Source organism: Trichechus manatus, unplaced genomic scaffold (genome assembly GCF_000243295.1).
Source record: "Trichechus manatus latirostris isolate Lorelei unplaced genomic scaffold, TriManLat1.0 scaffold00165, whole genome shotgun sequence".
NCBI lineage: Eukaryota > Metazoa > Chordata > Mammalia > Sirenia > Trichechidae > Trichechus > Trichechus manatus.
The window spans coordinates 4907492-4924009 of record NW_004444101.1 but is presented as its reverse complement, the minus strand read 5'-3'; the positions used below and the strand labels follow the sequence as shown (position 1 = coordinate 4924009).

The 16518-nt window shown below is 59.9% G+C and overlaps 1 protein-coding gene across 1 annotated transcript in view; it reads right to left on the bottom strand.

The window, feature by feature from the left end:
- Nucleotides 1–21: 21 nt before the first annotated feature.
- CROCC2 (ciliary rootlet coiled-coil, rootletin family member 2) overlaps nt 22–16518 on the bottom strand; it is a 76829-nt gene continuing 60332 nt past the window's right edge. Inside the window, 10 exon segments of the mRNA XM_023740856.1 lie at nt 22–232; nt 3118–3185; nt 3402–3635; nt 5715–5789; nt 6090–6238; nt 6742–6811; nt 7149–7229; nt 7231–7329; nt 8053–8184; nt 11443–11583. Coding sequence (XP_023596624.1) covers nt 22–232; nt 3118–3185; nt 3402–3635; nt 5715–5789; nt 6090–6238; nt 6742–6811; nt 7149–7229; nt 7231–7329; nt 8053–8184; nt 11443–11583 — 1260 coding nt within the window.

Genomic DNA, 16518 nt, shown 5'->3' with positions numbered 1-16518 from the left:
GCGGGGAGCGCAGGGCCGGGCTCAGGCTCGGGCCCGGCCGTCGGTGGGCTTGGAGCCCCGGCCGGCTCCGCCGCGCTCTGGGCCGCTGCACGGAAGAAGGCGCCCGCGGAGCGCGGTCCGCTCGCCCGCCCCTGGGCCGCAACTTAAATATCCGACCAGCAGTGGAGGCGGGGTCATGTAAATTGAGCTCTTAAAGCGCCAGGCTCCCGGTGGGCGGGGCCGCGCTCCTGCTCTGCAGGGAGGTAGGAGTCGTCACCCCAGTACCTTGGCCCAAGGAGCAATCTGGACAGACCAGTTTCCCTGAGGCCCGTCCAGGATGTTGGGGCCTGGGGGTCAGGCTTTCTGGGTGCCCTCTGTGTCCCTGCCCAGGTGTGCCAGAGCGTGGTCAGTTGGGGGCCACCTTGGCTCGCCAGCCCCCCCAGCTGCCCCACCCCAGCCCTGAGCCCAGAGACACCCAGCTTCAGCAGCAGGTCCTCCCCCCTCTCCACCCTTCCCCCTCCGCTGCTCTGGCCTGGGGGATGTCAGGCCGTTAAAGTGTGTCCTCCCTTCTGGCCACAAAGACATAGGCCATCATTAGAGACACCCAGGAGGTTTCCTGATGGGCAGGCCACTGGGGAGAGTGGCCCCTCATGGGGGGGGGGTTTGGCCGTAAGGTTGTGGGCAGGAGGATAGATGGCAGCAGGGCCCTGAAAGAAGGTGCCCAAATTCGGATTCTGTGTCCCTGTCCCAGCCCTTCTCCCGACCTTTTGGTCCCCTCACCAGGCATCGCTCTGAGTGTCTGTCCCGCCTTGAGGGGCCCGCGGTGGTTCACTTCTGTGTCCCCCGGTTGAATGCATGGCCTGTACTCCCGGGGCCTCAGCCCCCATCCTCTCTGCTTCTGGAATCCTAGTAGCAGACCTGTTCTGGCCCCCCAAAGAGAGGAGTGTACCCCTCAAAGACAAGCAGACACACAGGCAGAAAAGGCCAAGGCCGACAGCAGAGTGTGGTAGCAGCAGTCGCCTGGTCTTCTGGGAGGTTTTCGTTCGTGTTTTTCTGCATTTTCTAAAATGTCTTCAGTGAGCGCGTGCTGTTCTGCAATCAGAGCAAGTAACACACCGTCTTGAGAAGAAACAGCATGTGAGCGAGTGTGTGACTGGAAGTCGCAGGCTCACACAGACGCTGTGCTTGGCATTTTCACCCCCATGGATTCTCGGCTTGGTGGGCTTGGTGTCGGGCCAGCCAGGCACCCAGGCACAACATTTAAGGAGGTCCTTGCTCCCGGGTTCCACCGCGCCCTGGCACGCCCTGAGAGCGAGCACCTCCTTAAATCTTACACCCTGGGAGCCTCACTTGCCTTTGGTACAAAGGGCCTGCTTTGCAGAGGGGCAAACCAAGGTTGTGGAGGTGAAGGACCCTGCCCCATGTCACAGCCCCGGGGCCTGGCCTCTTGACTTTGAGACTCCCAGGACCACAGGACAGCTGTGGTTCCAAGAAATGAACTATGAGAAAGGCCGTGGCTTCCAGGCTTCTTTGGGAGGAAAATAAGAGATGAAACTAATCTTAGATGACAGAGCCCGACTTCACCCGGGTTCTTGGCGGGAGCCTGGGGGGACTTACACACACTCCATACACTCCCACATGCACACTCACTCACACACACTCAAAATGTACTCAGTCACACGGACATTCACACGTGCGAACTCACTGACTTACACGCACTCCGCATGAGCGCACATCACCACATGCTCCCTCACTCCCACGCTCACGCATGCACACTCACACTCACTTGCATGCGTTTCCCCATTCCCACACTCACAGATACACACTCGTGTACACTCACACTTACACACAGACTCACATGCACACTCCCACATGCACACTCACATTCCCACACGCTCCCACATGCACACTTACCTCCCACATACACATCTACACACACGCACTCACACACATATTCACACGTGCTCACACTCACCCCCCACACATGCACAGACACACTCACTCACACACACCCTGACCCTGCTCCCCACCCTCCCCACTGGGGCACTTCTGGCCTGGCCCCCATCCCCATGCCCACCCTCGCCCCCACCCTCACTCCTCACCCTCCCCACTGGCACGCTCCTGCTCTGCCCTCAGAGCCCCACACAGGCCGCCTCTTCCATGCAGGCTGCCCTTCTGTGGCACTGCCCACCTCTGCAGACCCCTCCTGAGCATACCCCTCAGGGGACCCTAGTCAAGGCCTTGTCTGGACTGGTTTTGGGGGCTGCCTTGCAGCCTTTAGTGGGCAGTCACCCCAGAGCCAGCACTCCACTGGGCTCACAGTGGTACTCAATACAAGCACTGAGTGAAGGACTGTTTCTCCAGGCGCTGTGGGAGTAGGTGGACGAGACCAGGGTCCCAACCTGGCCGTGCAGTGGAACTGCCAGGCAGCTTTGCAGACACCTAGGCCAGGCCCCACCCCAGGGATCCCAGGCTCCTGTCTGGGTGGGCCAGCGGCAGCTCAGACCCTCTGGCCTTGGCCCCCAGCAAGGTCATGACCTTGGACCCATGCCTTGCTGACCCCCACGGCCTTTGCCCTGTAGTTGGTTTTCAGCTGGGCCCGGGAGACTGGGGGTTAACACAGGCCCCAGCTCTGGGCATTACATTTCATTAAAAAAAAAAAAAAAAAAAAAAACTCCAGGCAAAAAAGGAGAAAAAACATTTTTTTTTTCAGGTGCTAAAAATATTATCAGGAAATACTTTTCAGCACTGTGCTGTTCAGGTTCCCCTCCGGAGTCAAGGGCGCCTTTGTCTCTGCCGCAGAACATCCACATTTATCAAAACCCAAATCGCTTTATCAAGGAGCCTCCTGCTCTGGGCAGAAACCTGAGCCTCTCTCCAGGCCTGTGACATTTTAATTTAGGTCTGGGGGCCCTGGGGGCAACCTCAGGACGCCTAAGGGGGGGCAGCCTCCCCGCCCCATGCACCTGGCTGCTGGTCTGGTCTGTGGTCCCAGCAGGATGGCCCGGGCTCAGGCCCAGGGCTGCTAGTGGCAGGGGTGGGCTGGCTGTATCCCCTCCACCGCCCCAGCTTCTCTCTAGTCCTCTCCAACCCAGAGGTGGCTGGTGGAGCACAGGCCCCTCCGAAGCGCGGTCCCACCCCAGGTAGACAGCCCAGAAGTGCCGGCCCCGGTAAAGGTAAACCTCCACTCCCCCCTGGATGGAGACCTGGGAGGGCAGGCAGGGCTGGCCAAGGTCACGGCGCAGAGGGAGGGGCAGGGAAGGTTGGAGGCCAGGCTCTCAACACTGCGAGGCTGCTCCAACCCCACCCTCGCCTCTACAATTCCAGCTGCTAGAGAGTCAGGCAGAGAGGGAGGGGCTGGCTCTGTGCAAGGACACCCCCAGGCACCTGGGAGCGGAATGGTGGTGACCTAGAGCCCGCACCTCCAGGCTGCTCGCTGCTGCTTTGTGGAGAGAAGGGGAGGCTGCAAGCACCTTGAGGCAGAGCATGCAGAGTGCCGTGTGGGCCACAGGCGGGTGGGTGGCTCCGGCCTCAGGTACACGGAGCCCTCCTGGCCACCGATGGGCAGCCTCGTCATCCCTCCTCACCTGACCAGGACACGGGTGTCCGTCCTCCAGATGTTCCAGGAGGGCCCGGAAGTAAAGCCTCGTCCGCTCCTGTACAGAAGGACTGGTGGAAGGACAAGTGTGCCTTTACCACGTTAGTGACATGGGGGACGTTCTAAGGTTATAGCGTCAAGTAAAAAAGGACTCTCCCAAGTATCGTGTAGTATACCCTGCCGTCCACCCGCAGTGTATGCTGGAGAGAAGCAGCCCAGCCTTCCCCTGGGGTCACTGCAGGCTTCAGAACTATTGTGCAGTTACTGAAAATGATGCATGTTTCAGAACTGAGCAGGGCACCCCGGTCCCCGCCGGCCTCGTCGGCCTGCCCGGCCCTTCCTGCCGGGGCTGGGTGCTGGTGGGTCCCCTGTACCCCCCACCTGGGTCTGCCTTCCTTCCAGGGAGCCATTTTCCCCAGCACGCTCCCTGGCTGTGGCACACTTTGCCCCCCACCCCGACTAGCCTTGTGCTCCCTGACACAGAAGGGCTTAGGGAGGGTGGGCTTCTGACCCACGTCCAAGGGTCTGCTCAGAGCTCCCTGGTCAGAGGCTGGGTGGCTCCCTCTGACCCCCAATTGCATCCCAAATTCCTCAGCCAGAGTCCCCAGGGCCAGAGATACTTGCAGGGATTTTGCTTCTATCCCAGATAGGCGCTGGGTCCCACGGGCCTCCAGGGCCCTGTGTGCGTGGTGGGAGGTGGTCTGTGGCGCTCAGCAGCCCCCTGGGTAGGGTAGATTGCTGGCAGGGGCTGGATGTAGGTCCATGTAGTCCTGTCCCTCGACTCCCATGCTCCCTGCATACTGGACCGGTCCCCACCCAAGCTCCTTCCTCAGGGGGTTTGCCTTGGCCTCACAGCCTCGGAGGGCGGGCTGGGTGGTTCGAGTGAGGACAGGCGGGTACCCAGCCCCAGCACCTGGGCCTCACCCAGCCCAGCCTACTGGGTACACCTCTGTCCTTGGTTAAAGTGGCCCTGTTCCTGCCTCGGGCAAGCAGACCAGCCTGGGACAGTCCGTGGTCTGTCTGAGGTCCCATCCTTCCTCGCCTGTAAAACGGGCGCCCAAAGGGCTGTTGTGAGAACCAGGCCCAACTCCTCTGAGTCCCTCAGCCTCAGCTGGAATCGAACACACAGAGGCCCACACGCTCGCCAGGGGGATGTTTCAGAAAACGCCTGTTTATTTCCATTACAAAAAAATCTTTTCCTAAGTATACAACTCTGTGTTGAGTGAATCAAAATTGTGTCTCCTAAACTGATTTAGTTACTTGTTAAAATAGAAATCACTCCCAATGTTCCCAGTAAGCACCCGAAATCTCCGGGGAGTTGCGTCTGTTGGATTTTGGGGGCCGCCGTTTGAACACTGAACCACCAGCCGCGCACGTGTTTCCAGCCCCTCCCTGCCTGGGGTGCGAGTCCAGAGGTGTGTGTCACGCTGGGACAAGGAGCTGGCCCTGCAGGGCGCCATGAGGACGGGTGGACGTGGGAGCTTTGGAGGACACACGGGCCTCTCGTGGTGATGACCCCAGACCCCGGGCCGAGTTCTCCCCTGCCCCCATCCCTCCACGGCAAACCGCAGAGGGGCGGGAAGGAGGGGAGGGGGCACGTCTGAGCATGTTCTGGCGCCTACTAACTGCCAGGCCCTGAGTGCCACGCATTTGCTCTCAAGGCACTGCCCTGCGCCAGGTTGCAGAATGCTCAGGGCGGGTCTGCCTGCAGTCCTCTCTGGGCTTGCGTTTGCCCTCCTGGCCACTGCTGGTGGGCGAATACCAGGGTACACACGCCGCCGCTAACTCCCTTCCCGCAGCAGCCAGTGCAGACGGGCCATGGCACTCGCTATTCCTGTCTGAGCCTGGACCAGACTTCAGAATCCTTCTCAACACGGTCACTGACAACCAGGCAAAGTCGGCAGGCAGAATGAAACGGATTCGCCCATCTCTTTCTAGCTGCTGTTTCTGCAATATTTGATACCTGGTAACTCTGTTGCTAGGGCCTGACAGGACAGCCTCCGAGTGTCCTGGAGCACTCTCGAAACAGATGGATTGGGCACAGGTTTGGACATAGGTTTGGGAACAGAATGTTGTTCAGGCTCAGCTGACAGGGACTGTGATTCGGTAGGCTCCCACCCTCACCTCACCCTAGTACCGGAGGGTGTGGCGGGATGGGTGCCGTGTGCCTCTGGGCCCTGGAGTGAGGACACAGCTCGAGGGGCAGCCCGGGCTGTGCACACACCGGAATTCACGGGGTGGCCAACGCCCCACAAATGTCGTAAACGCACTGCCTTCAAAACAGCAGCGGCCATTTGGAGAGAAAAACCGCTCAGTGGGGGAGACGCCAAAGTGCTAACAAGCAAGGTGTGTGCAGGCCCAAGATGGCGCCTGGGTCACGCAGCAACAGGGCCGGATGCAGGAATGTTCCCAGGGTCTGCTGGCAGGCAGGGTGGGGGCGGGGCCTGCAGCAACCTCAGACTCCACAGCTCCACACTCCATGCCTCTCGTGGCATGAGTCACTCCCAGCCACCTGCCCGCGTGACGGCCTCGGTTCCTGGAGCAGAGAAGGCTCCGGACATGGAGTGGGTGGCGGGCCCTGCAGGACATTCTGTTTTTGGCTCCGGGTGGTGGAAATGTTTTCCACGTGTTTCCCTGTGTTTACAGAGCGAGGGCATGGAATGCAGTCCGGGCCGAGGCAGCCGCCGGCCGGGCCTGGCCTGATCAGCACGTCCGCGCAGAAACCGAGCACCAGGCCAGGGCCAGCAGGCGGAGGCGCTGGACCCCGGTGCTCCTGGTCCTGTGCCGGCCAGAAGCCAAGGTCCCGAGGGCCGGGCTGGGAGGGGCTTCCTCAGGACCAGTTCTGCAGTCAGAGGCATCGTGGGGGACCGCTGCTGCCGGGCCCTGGGAGTGAGTGCTGGGCGCTGGAGCTACCTCTGTCCTGGGTTCCCCGCTGACCTCACACACCCCCCCCTCCACTGGAGCTGGGCCAGCCCCTCCCAGCAGGGATCACCATGCCAGCTTTCCCAAGGGGGGTTCCTGGCTGGGTTTCCTCCTGGGGGATCAAGTCCCCAGTGGCCCGGGGCTCCCAGCGCCTCGTCAGAGCCTGCTGCCCGCCTCATGCCCGTCACGGCCGCAGGTGGTCAGGCGCCCAGGGTGCTAGCAGGCTCACTTCCTGGCCCTGGAGGCCTGGCCGAGGCGGGCCTGTCGCCGCCGCTGCTCTTCCTGGTCCAGCTGCTCCTTCAGCCTGACCACCTGAGGACAGGGCAGGCGCTCAGATGGGTGGGGAGGCCCCGAGCCAGGACCCTCCAGGCAAATGGAGTCTCCATAATGGGGCCCCAAGGAGAAAGAAACATCAGGCTGACGTACAGACAGACTGACAAACAGACTCACTACCAGCCAAGAGAACATGCACGTCCCCCGGGTTCTGCTCCACGGGGGACCACAGTACAGCCAGCGTCGCCCGCCGAGGCGGTCTGGACCCCACTAGGCAGGGTGGTGAGCTCCCTGTTGCAGCAAGAGTTCAAGTGGAGGCCGGGCAGTCACCCCTGCAGGGCCCTCCCTCCACCCCCACCCGGGCTCCTGGCCCTGCCTGCTGCTCCCACCCCTTCACCTGCTGCTGGTGGGGCCGCTCTCGGGACTCCAGGGCCTCTGCTGCCTGCAGCTGGGCCCCTGTGCAGCCGCTCAGCCTCGGCGGCTAGGTCCTGCTGGTGCTGGGCTGCCAGCTCCTGGAGCCGCTGGGCATGCGCCTGCTCCATCTCCACCATCTGGACCTGGGACGAGAACCTGGTCACCCCGCCGCCCCCGTCCCCCACTGGAGCACTGCACAGAACCCAGGGGGTGCCTGGGGTGCCTGCCCTTTGGGGCCACTAGGCCTGTGTTCGGCACACCATTGGCCTGATGCCGCGGTGGGGGACAAGGTCGTGTGAGGGGACACGCCCCAGCCCCAGAGCTGGCACGCAGACAAGGGCTGAACGCGTGAGCCACCTTCCGCCTTGAGCTCAAGCATTGAGCTCGGGGTTTTGGCTGCGCTGAAGCCCAGACTCCACGCTGGCTACCCCTGCCTTCACGGCCCTCACATCCCCTTGGCTGAACTTGGGGCCAGAGGGGTCTTGTCCACCGTTCCTTGCTGGCTTCTCAACTGGGGAAAGGGACAGAGCCAGCGTCCGGCGTCTGACAACGGTCAGAAAGCAGACTGGTGCCTCTGAGGACCCCCCCGGCCCCACACAGAGGGCAGTCCCCACCCTGGCTTCCAGCACCCCGCTCCTTGACTGTCCCACCAGTCCTCAGGGGGATCCCCGCATCCCACCAACAGGCGGGCCCTGGAGAGAAGCAGCTCTGCACAGGACGGAGGTGTGGCCTGGCAGACCCTGTCCTGGTCTGGGCTGCATCTCTGCAAAAGCCACGGTCCAGCCCGCCCCCTCTGTGTGTGACCCACGCCCACCTGGAGCCCCCCCCCCATAAGGCGGGGTGTGCAGGGTCCTGCAGCCTCTGACCTGCAGCTGCTGGTTCTTCCGCAGGGACCCGTCCATCTCCTGGTGCAAGGCGCTCAGCGACTGGTCCAGCTGCTCCTTCTCGGCCCCCAGCCGCACCGTGGTCCCCTCCCTCCTCATTGTCTCGCGCTCAGTCTGCAGAGAGTGGGGGTGGGCCTTGAGGCAGGATGTACTGGCCTCCCAGCAGGGGTGGGGGTCAGGCCACCTTCCCTCCGGGGGCACGGGGGGGTGCCAGGCCTTGGATGGAGCCATGGTGCCCGGGCAGGGCTCCAGATCCTCTGGGAGCCGGTGGGTGGGGAGGGCACCACCTGCCCATCGGGGCCTCAGTCCGTCAGTCCTCCTCACCTCTGCAAGTTGACCAAGTGGAGCCCCCTCTTCCCGCCCCCCTCACCACGCTGGGCCCAGGGCAGGAGGGATGGGCTGGGGTCAAACGTCAGGGAAGTGATCAAGGAGACATCCGCTTGGATGTGATGGTTGCGTTGTGCCTTTTGTCCCCTTTTGGACAGCCCCTTTGGAGGGAGGAGCGGAACCAGAACCCAGTCCTGAAAGCAGAGCCTTTCAGGGCCCAGATGTGGGGATAGGAGCACCACCTGTTGGCCCAGAAGGCCCAATTCCAGGGACCTGGATCCTGGGCCAGGCCTGGAGGGGTTCTCTGTGGTATGGGGCCCCACGCCATCTGCTCCCCCCTCTGCTTCACACCCTCAGGCGGCTGGGGCAGGATCAGAACCCAGGCCCTGCTCTCCACACACGCCTCCTCCATCACTCCAGGCCAGGCCACGTCTTGGGTGGTGTGCCGGGTAGGGTGCGGCCCGGGGCAGGGGGGCTGGGCGGCCGAGCTGGGGTCCTTCTGGGCCCAGGCCGTGGAGTGGGCCCAGCCTCGCAGGTGCCCCTGAGACACATCACTGTGGATCACATGGGAGGGTCTAGCATGGGGTCAGGGCTGCAGTGTTACAAAAACAAGAATTCCTTCTTCTTTAGAAGGAGAAACAAAGCGTCCCCTGCCCTGGAAAAGGAAGTCCTGTTCCTTTAAAACTCCAGTTACCCGCCTGGACGAGCACGCTGAAAAGCTGAGAGGAAAGTGGAATCCAAAATAAACACACGCCACATCGGTCCCCTCCTGAGACACCAATAAAGGGTTTATGGGCTCTCGGCCCTCACAGCTGACCTCCTGGAACTCATTAGCTGCTCCTCCCCTCCCCCTCCAGGGACCCGAGGTGGGCACCGTGCCCACAGCTGCCCTGCTGTCCCCGGCAGTGCCACTGCACCCTGAAAGGCGTGCCCACAGGGAGGCCGTGGTCCCCCAGCCCAGCCACTGAGTGTTGGGCTGTGTTTCGGAGAAGGGCCTGGTCCCAGTCACTGCCCCCCGGCTCACTCCTCCCGTGGGAGTGCAGGTGGCCCCGTTGTTGTTGTTAGGTGCTGCCAGGTCGGCTCCGACTCATAGCGACCCTCTGTACAACAGAACAAAACACTGCCCGGTCCTGCGCCATCCTCACAGTGCTTGCTGTGCTTGAGCCCGTTGTTGCAGCCACTGTGTCAGTCCATCCTATCGGTCCATCAGCTAGTGGCCCACAAGGTGGCCAGTGGTTTCCAGCCCCTGTTCTGACCAGGGGGCCTCCCTGCCTCTACCCTGCTCCCAATCCTGTCCCCAGAGGGACATGCCCCAACTGGCCCAGCTACTCCTCTCCTGAAAAGCCACTGGACATGTGTGCCTGCTGGCCAGGGCCCACACTATGGTGGTGTTTGGGCTTGCCTGGGGACACGTGGCCAGGACAGACGCTTCCTAGAGGCTCTGTTTCCTCTCTCTGGGCCTCAGTTTCCCTGCCAGCGAATCTGGGCCCCAGGAAGATGCTCTGGCTACTACCCCCATATTAGCCCAGACGGCTTCCCTTCGATCAGTTTCATACATGGGGGCTGGGGACAGGTCTGCTGTAGTCATTGGCCGGGGGACCTGCCAGACAGCCTGGCCTCACCTCCTTGCCACTCTGCACTTCGGGGGTCAGCTGCTGTCCTGCCCCTGCCCCTGTGCTGTGTTCCCAGCGTCTGTTTGACCCCCTTGGGCTGGTGACCCTGCCTTGCACCCCAACCTGTGTTGGGAGGTCTGCTGGTGTGACACTTGGACGCCACCCTCGATGCCATGCGTTTTCCAGTCTCTGTGTCGTGGGGGGCTGGCCTTGTCCCCCCCGGCCCACCCCGAGGTCTGGGTCACGTGTCCCTGACAGCGTCCTGAGGGAGAGGGCCAGGAAGGGAGAGTTGCCAAGCACCTATACTGACCGGGACCCACGCCACCTGTCACCTGGTTCCGCTCTTGGAGGTAGGGGCTGTGTCAGCCCGTGCATCTGGGCTCAGAAGGTGGGCGTCTCACACAGCCCACTGGGGCTCTGAGCCGCTGGCGCCGTGCCACGGCCCCGCCTGCCTCCCGCATAGGGAAGGCGGGTAGCACCACCGGAAGGGCCCTCTGCTCGGGGTGACCATGAGCTTGGAGAGCAGAGCAGGAGCTGTTCTCACTGGCAGATGTGGACGCGGAGAAGCCTCCCCCCACCTCCAGGAACCCTTCCCAGGGACCCTCCTCCCGGCCCCTGGGCCCGCCCCCTCGCCGGGGCCCACCCCTTCCTGGGACGCCCTCCCCTCACCGGGACCCTCTTTAGGGACCCTCCTCCAGGATCCTGTCCCCGCTGGGATCTCCTCTGGGACCTTGCCTCGCCGGGATTCCCCCCTCCGCGACCCCCTTCCTCCAACCCTAGACCCTCCTTCCCCAGGACTTTCCCACGTCCACCCCCGCCAGTATCCTCTCGCCCACCCCCTTCCTTGACCTCCCCCGGCCAGGATTCCTTGTTCGCCCCTCCCCACCCCCCTGGACCCTCTCCTCCCGCCAGGACCCCCTTCCCCTTGCTGGGACCTCCTCCCCCTCTCCACCCCGCCACCCCGGACCCGCGGACCGTACCTGCGCCAGGCGCGCGCGCAGTGCCGCCAGCTCCCCCTGCAGGCCTGCCCGCTCGGTGCGCAGCGCAGCCGTCTGTTCCCTCAGGGCGCGCTTTGCCGCCGCCGCCGCCTCCTGCTCGCCGCGCTGCCGCCGCCAGAGCGCCTGGACCGCGAGAGGCCGCGCGTGGGCAGGGGCACAGCGGGCGGGGGTGGGGAGGGGGGCCCCGGGCTTCTGGCGCGCACAGTTGACCCCTCCGTCGTGGGGTGCATACTGGGGCGGAGGCAGGAAATCCCGGCGGGAGCCCTCGGGCCTCTGACTTCCTGCCTCACTCTCCCGTGAGCCTCAGTATCCTGATCTGTCAACCTGGGGAGCATCAGCATCTTCCTCCCAGGCCTTCCTTCCCGCTGAGGATCTCTTCCCACACTGTTAACGGCTTCCTGGTGACCGCACACCCACCCTCTTGGGGGCCTCACCTGCCGCAGCGCGCCCTCCGCCTCCTGGCACCTGAGCTCCAGGCCCGCCAGCTGCCCCTCCAGCAGCCTCCCAGTGGCGGCCAGGTCCTGGCTGTGGCTCCTGCTCTCGTCCAGCGCCTGGTGCAGTGCGTTCAGCTGCTCCTGGGGGAGGGAGACACGGGGCACCTCCTGGAAACACGGGGTAGGGGGGATGACACAGAGCATCTGTCTGTCCTGCCCTGTCCTGCAGGTCTGATCGCTGGGGTGGACACAGGCCAGAACAGGGTCAAGCGTGTGCACTGATTAGGGGGTTCCTAGTGCAGCCACGGGGAATCCCTGGTAGGGCAAACGGTTAAGGACTGGGCTGCTAACCAAAACGTTGAAAGTTCAAGTCCACCCAGAGGCACCTTGGAACAAAGACCTGGTGATCTGCTTCTGAAAAATCAGCATCTGACTCAGAATCGACTGGACAACAACAACATCAAGTGTTCGTGGGAGAAATGGTAGTTCCTTTCGGCTGACTGTGGACTCTGAAAAAATCACTGACCACAACTGATGGGGCTTAGAGTTGGCGGAGTGGACAAGTGGAGGAAGCAGGCGGGTGTCCACACAAGAGCGGATGGTGGTTTGGGCTCAACAGGGCAAGAAAAGGAGGATTTGGCATGAAATTGAGGCAGACTGGAGGGTCAGGGTGTGGAGAAGGAGGAGGGGCTGTCCTGAGGACGCCAGGGTACCTAGCCTGGGCAGCTGGGTTCGTCCGGGTCCCATCTCCTGCAGTGGGAAAACAGGGTGGGAGCACGTTTGGGGTGGAGGCTCAGAGTTCACTCTTGAGGGACCGCCCAGGAGTTGCTGCCCCAAGGGCCTCGGCCACAGCTGTGCCCAGGGCACTGACAGGCGGGAAGGGTGGGCTGCAGGGGAGGGGAGCAGGAGAAGAGAAGGGACCCAGGGCCCAGCAGAGAGGTGGGAAAGGTGGAGAAGGCAGCCCCAGGGAAGGGGGTTTCAGGATGGAGGGAGAGGTCAGATGTGGGGCCGGGGGGCGCTTGTTCAGGAGGGGAGAGACTGGGGACCGAGCGGCCCATGAGCAAGGCTGCAGGTGTCCTAGTCTGGGGACAAGGCAAGCCAGGCACGCTCCAACCCTCACTGCATGTCATCAGCAAACGCCTGGTACCAATGATGGCTGCGGTCTTCCTGGGCATTGTGTCCATGCTCATACTCCATTCTCACCACAGCTGGAACCTATACTGTCCTGTCTTACAGAGAAGGACCTGGGGCTCGGGGGCTGGGGAAGGGGTCCAGGCCTCACGTCCCTCCTCTGCTGCCAGGTGGGGGCAGGGCGGGTGGACACTGCAAGCACTGCTTTTGTCTCCCACTTTATTGCTCTGAAAAAGGGAGAGGGGAGGACAATGCTGGTGCTGAAAATTGCCGTGTTTCACCCATCCTTGCAAATTTGAAAATGACCACTTTCCGCTTGTATGCATTTTCTCATAATAAAGCAGAGGTTTCCTTCAAATATGGCTTAAATATTTCATGGTATTTTTAAGAGGCCCCAAACCAATTATGTGAAGCATTCTGCTCCTCTTGTAATGACTCAGCTTTTATGGAATTCAAATGAACCGTGGTAATTGAATGGCGTGCCCCTTATTCACGCCCCACCCTGCCCCTTGCAGGTTCCCCTTTCTGGGGCAGGGCAGCTGTCCGTCCTGGTGCTGCATGGCAGGCGGTGGACAAAGAAACCTCCCCAACTAGGCTTAGTGGCAGAGCTGAAGTAGCTACGGAAAAGCACAGACCCCGCCCTTCTCTCCCGAGGTTGGATAGGCTCCAGTTGCTCCCCTTCCTGGGAGAGTTGGTGCAGGGAGGCGCCCTGGGCTTGGGACGAGGATGTTAGGCCCCAGCCTGTGTCCCTGGACCAGTCCTGGGCTCAGTTTGCTCATCTGTGGCATGGGTATGATGCAACCTCGTGGGCTCTTGTCAGGATCTAACCAAGGACGGGTGGGGCTGTGGGAGTGCCATGGAGACCATTAGGTACCACCCACATGTGCCTGTTAAGAATGGAGCTCTTGCATGGAATTCCCCTGTGTGGAGGTGGGGAGGTATCTCAAGCACTCCCCTAGGGGTTGGGGGCAATAGTGGTTCAGGGGTAGAATCCTCCCCTTCCACGTGGGAGACCAGGGTTTGATTCTTGGCCAGTGCACCTCACACGCAGCCACCGTAGCGTGTTGCTGTGATGCTGAACAGGTTTCAGTGGAACTTCCAGATTAAGACAGACTAGGAAGAAAGGCCTGGAGATCTACTTCTTAAAATCAGCCAAAGAAAACCCTATGGATCACAACGGCCTGATCCGCAACTGATCATGGGGATGGCGCAGGACTGGGCAGGGTTTCATTCCATTGTGCACGGGGTGTCATGAGTCCGGGGCTGACTCAACAGCAGCTAACAATAGCCACCGAGGGAGTGAGGATTTCATTAAACATTCTGCACGTTGTACTATGAAGAAAAGCTTGCCAGGCAAGCACCCCAACCCTGGGCGCTTAGAACTCAGGCCTCGCCTGCTCCTTTCTCTTCCGCAGCTGACTGGCTGATAAAGGACTAAAAAGAACCTCCTGGGGTCCCAGTGTAGCTGGTTGCACCCACAGGGGCCATCAGGCCAGGCGCAGAAAAGAAGTTGCACCAGGAGGGCCTCAGCATGAAGGAGGTCAAAACCCCTCACTTTACAGAGTGGGACCCCAGGGCCCAGACAGGAGTCAGAGGCCCAGTGCCAGGTCGTGCTGGGCCACGTCTGCACCCTGGCTGTCCCTCTTGTCTCTCTGTCCACTCTTGTGCCAATCCCTCCTGTTTTGGTTGCACTAGCTTTATGCTAAGGTTTACTGTCCTTTTCAAGATTTGCTTGGAAAATCGCAAACGTCTATTCTTCGTAAACTCTGCAATCGGTTTGTCTGGTTTTCCTCCCAAACACACCACAAACAAACAGACAAAACCAAACCGAGAAAGCAAACAACCAACAAACCAGGGACATAAACAAAGATCTGTCCAGAAGGTGATCAGAAAAGAATCATCATAACCGCCCCACCGGCACCCTCTCTCCCGTAAGACTGGGTATGAGCAGCCAAGCGAGGTGCAAACATGTCATTGTTCTTTTTAATAACTTCTAGATTAAAGAAGACATAAAAACTGAAGCTATGATAAAATTATTAAAAACGGAAAGAATTCCTATCAAAAGCCCAGGAGACACACATCAAAACCTAGTTAGGGGAAAATGCGGTAACATTAATGCTTTTCTTATTGCATGAGAATGCCCAACCCAATGAACCAATGATTCATTTAAGAAATTAGAAAAATTACAATAACAAAAGAGAAGAAGAGGATAGTAGTAGAGGTAAAAGCTAAAATGAATAAACCAGACAAAAATGAAAGAAAGTTTAAATGTTGATTCTTTGTAAAAATCAATAAAACAAATGAACTGTTGGCAAGTCAGGTTAAGAAAAATAAACAAAAATCTACAATATTAAAGACAGAAATAGATACAACTACATATAATAAGATGAAAGTGATGCTAAGCAAATCCACGAACAAATCCTTGGCAATGCATTTGAAATGACAAAAGCTGACCCCAGAAGAGATGGAAAGCTAAGACAGATCAGGGATATAAAAGTGGTTGGCAAGGGAATTAAAATCTGTTATCTGACACCGAAAAGTCCCTGGGTGGCACAAACGGTTCGTGCTCGACTGCTAACCTAAAGGTTGGCAGTTTGAACCCACCCACTGGCACCACAGAAGAAAGGCCTGGCAATCTGCTTCCATAAAGGTTACAGTCAAGAAAACCCTATGCAGCAGTTCTACTCTACATGGGTCTCCGTGAGTTGGAACTGGTTTGACGGCAGTGGGTTTGGTTTTTGGTTTATTTAACACATCGGGAGAAGTACAGTGTTCACAGGTAAGTTCAAATTAATCTTTAGAGACAACGTAATTCCTGTGTTATTGAGACTGGCCAGGTGATTGATAAAGGGAAGCTCACCCATTCATTTTCTGAAGGTAAAATAATCTTAAACACCAAAACCTGATAAATACAAAGTCATCAAGTAATACAGCTGCAGACCTTCTCCACAAACCTTGGTAATTCAATTATAACTGTAGTTTGGAGTCCTTGGCATTGGACCTTGTGGACCGCATGTCCTGCCAGCCCCACAGACCTGTGCCCAGGAGGGTGAGAAGCTCCCGGGACTTTGCCTCTAGAACTGGCGACTGATGCTTAGCGTGGGCCCTGGAGGAGAGTTCTCAGGCAGAGAAGAGGAAGGGTGTGTGAGAGGCTGGCACTGGGGGGGCGGACAGGGCATGTTTAGGGGGGCTGGACGGGGCATGTTTTGGGGGCTGGACAGGGTATGTTTTGGGGGGCTGGACAGGGAATGTTTGGGGGGGCTGGACAGGGCATGTTTGGGGGCAGGGGAGGGAGGGGGCAGTGGCAGAGTCTAAGGACGCATCAGCCCCTCCCAGCCATCGAAGCTGTGAACCTGGCTCCCATCCCAGGACGACAACCTGGTGGCCTCTCCACGTGAGCATGGGCAGGGCGGGGGTGACGCTGGGTGGGAGCCAGGCCCTCTGCCCGAGTCACACTGGCTCCGAGGCCGGCCAGCTGCGGGTGGGCCTCCCTGGGGCTGGTTTGGTGCGTGTGCTGACGCCCAGGCAGGGTTGTGCATTGTTGTCCTACTGAGTCCCTGGGGTCGCCCTGGAAACAGGGAGGGATTTGCTTTCAAACAAGACTCTTACTGTTTGCATAGCACAGCCTACCATTTAATTAGAAAAATATGTTTTTAATGAACTTTCTCTTGACAAACACGTTGCCTTATGTGAAACAAGGAAAAAGCAGTCCATGGAAGTGAAAGAAGTTGTGTAAAATTCGAACCTGGCTTTGGAACACGCTGGTGGGTTGGCAGAGCCGGAAGAGGCGCTGGGCCTGCCCTGCTGGGTATGGCAACCTGACCTGGGTGTGCCAGGGTCATGGCGGCAGGGAGTCCCGGCCCAGAGGAAACACCCCAGCCCCCCATTTCCCTGTTTGGTTTGTTCTTAGTCAAAGGTCCCTGGGATGTCTGGTGAGATGGGGAC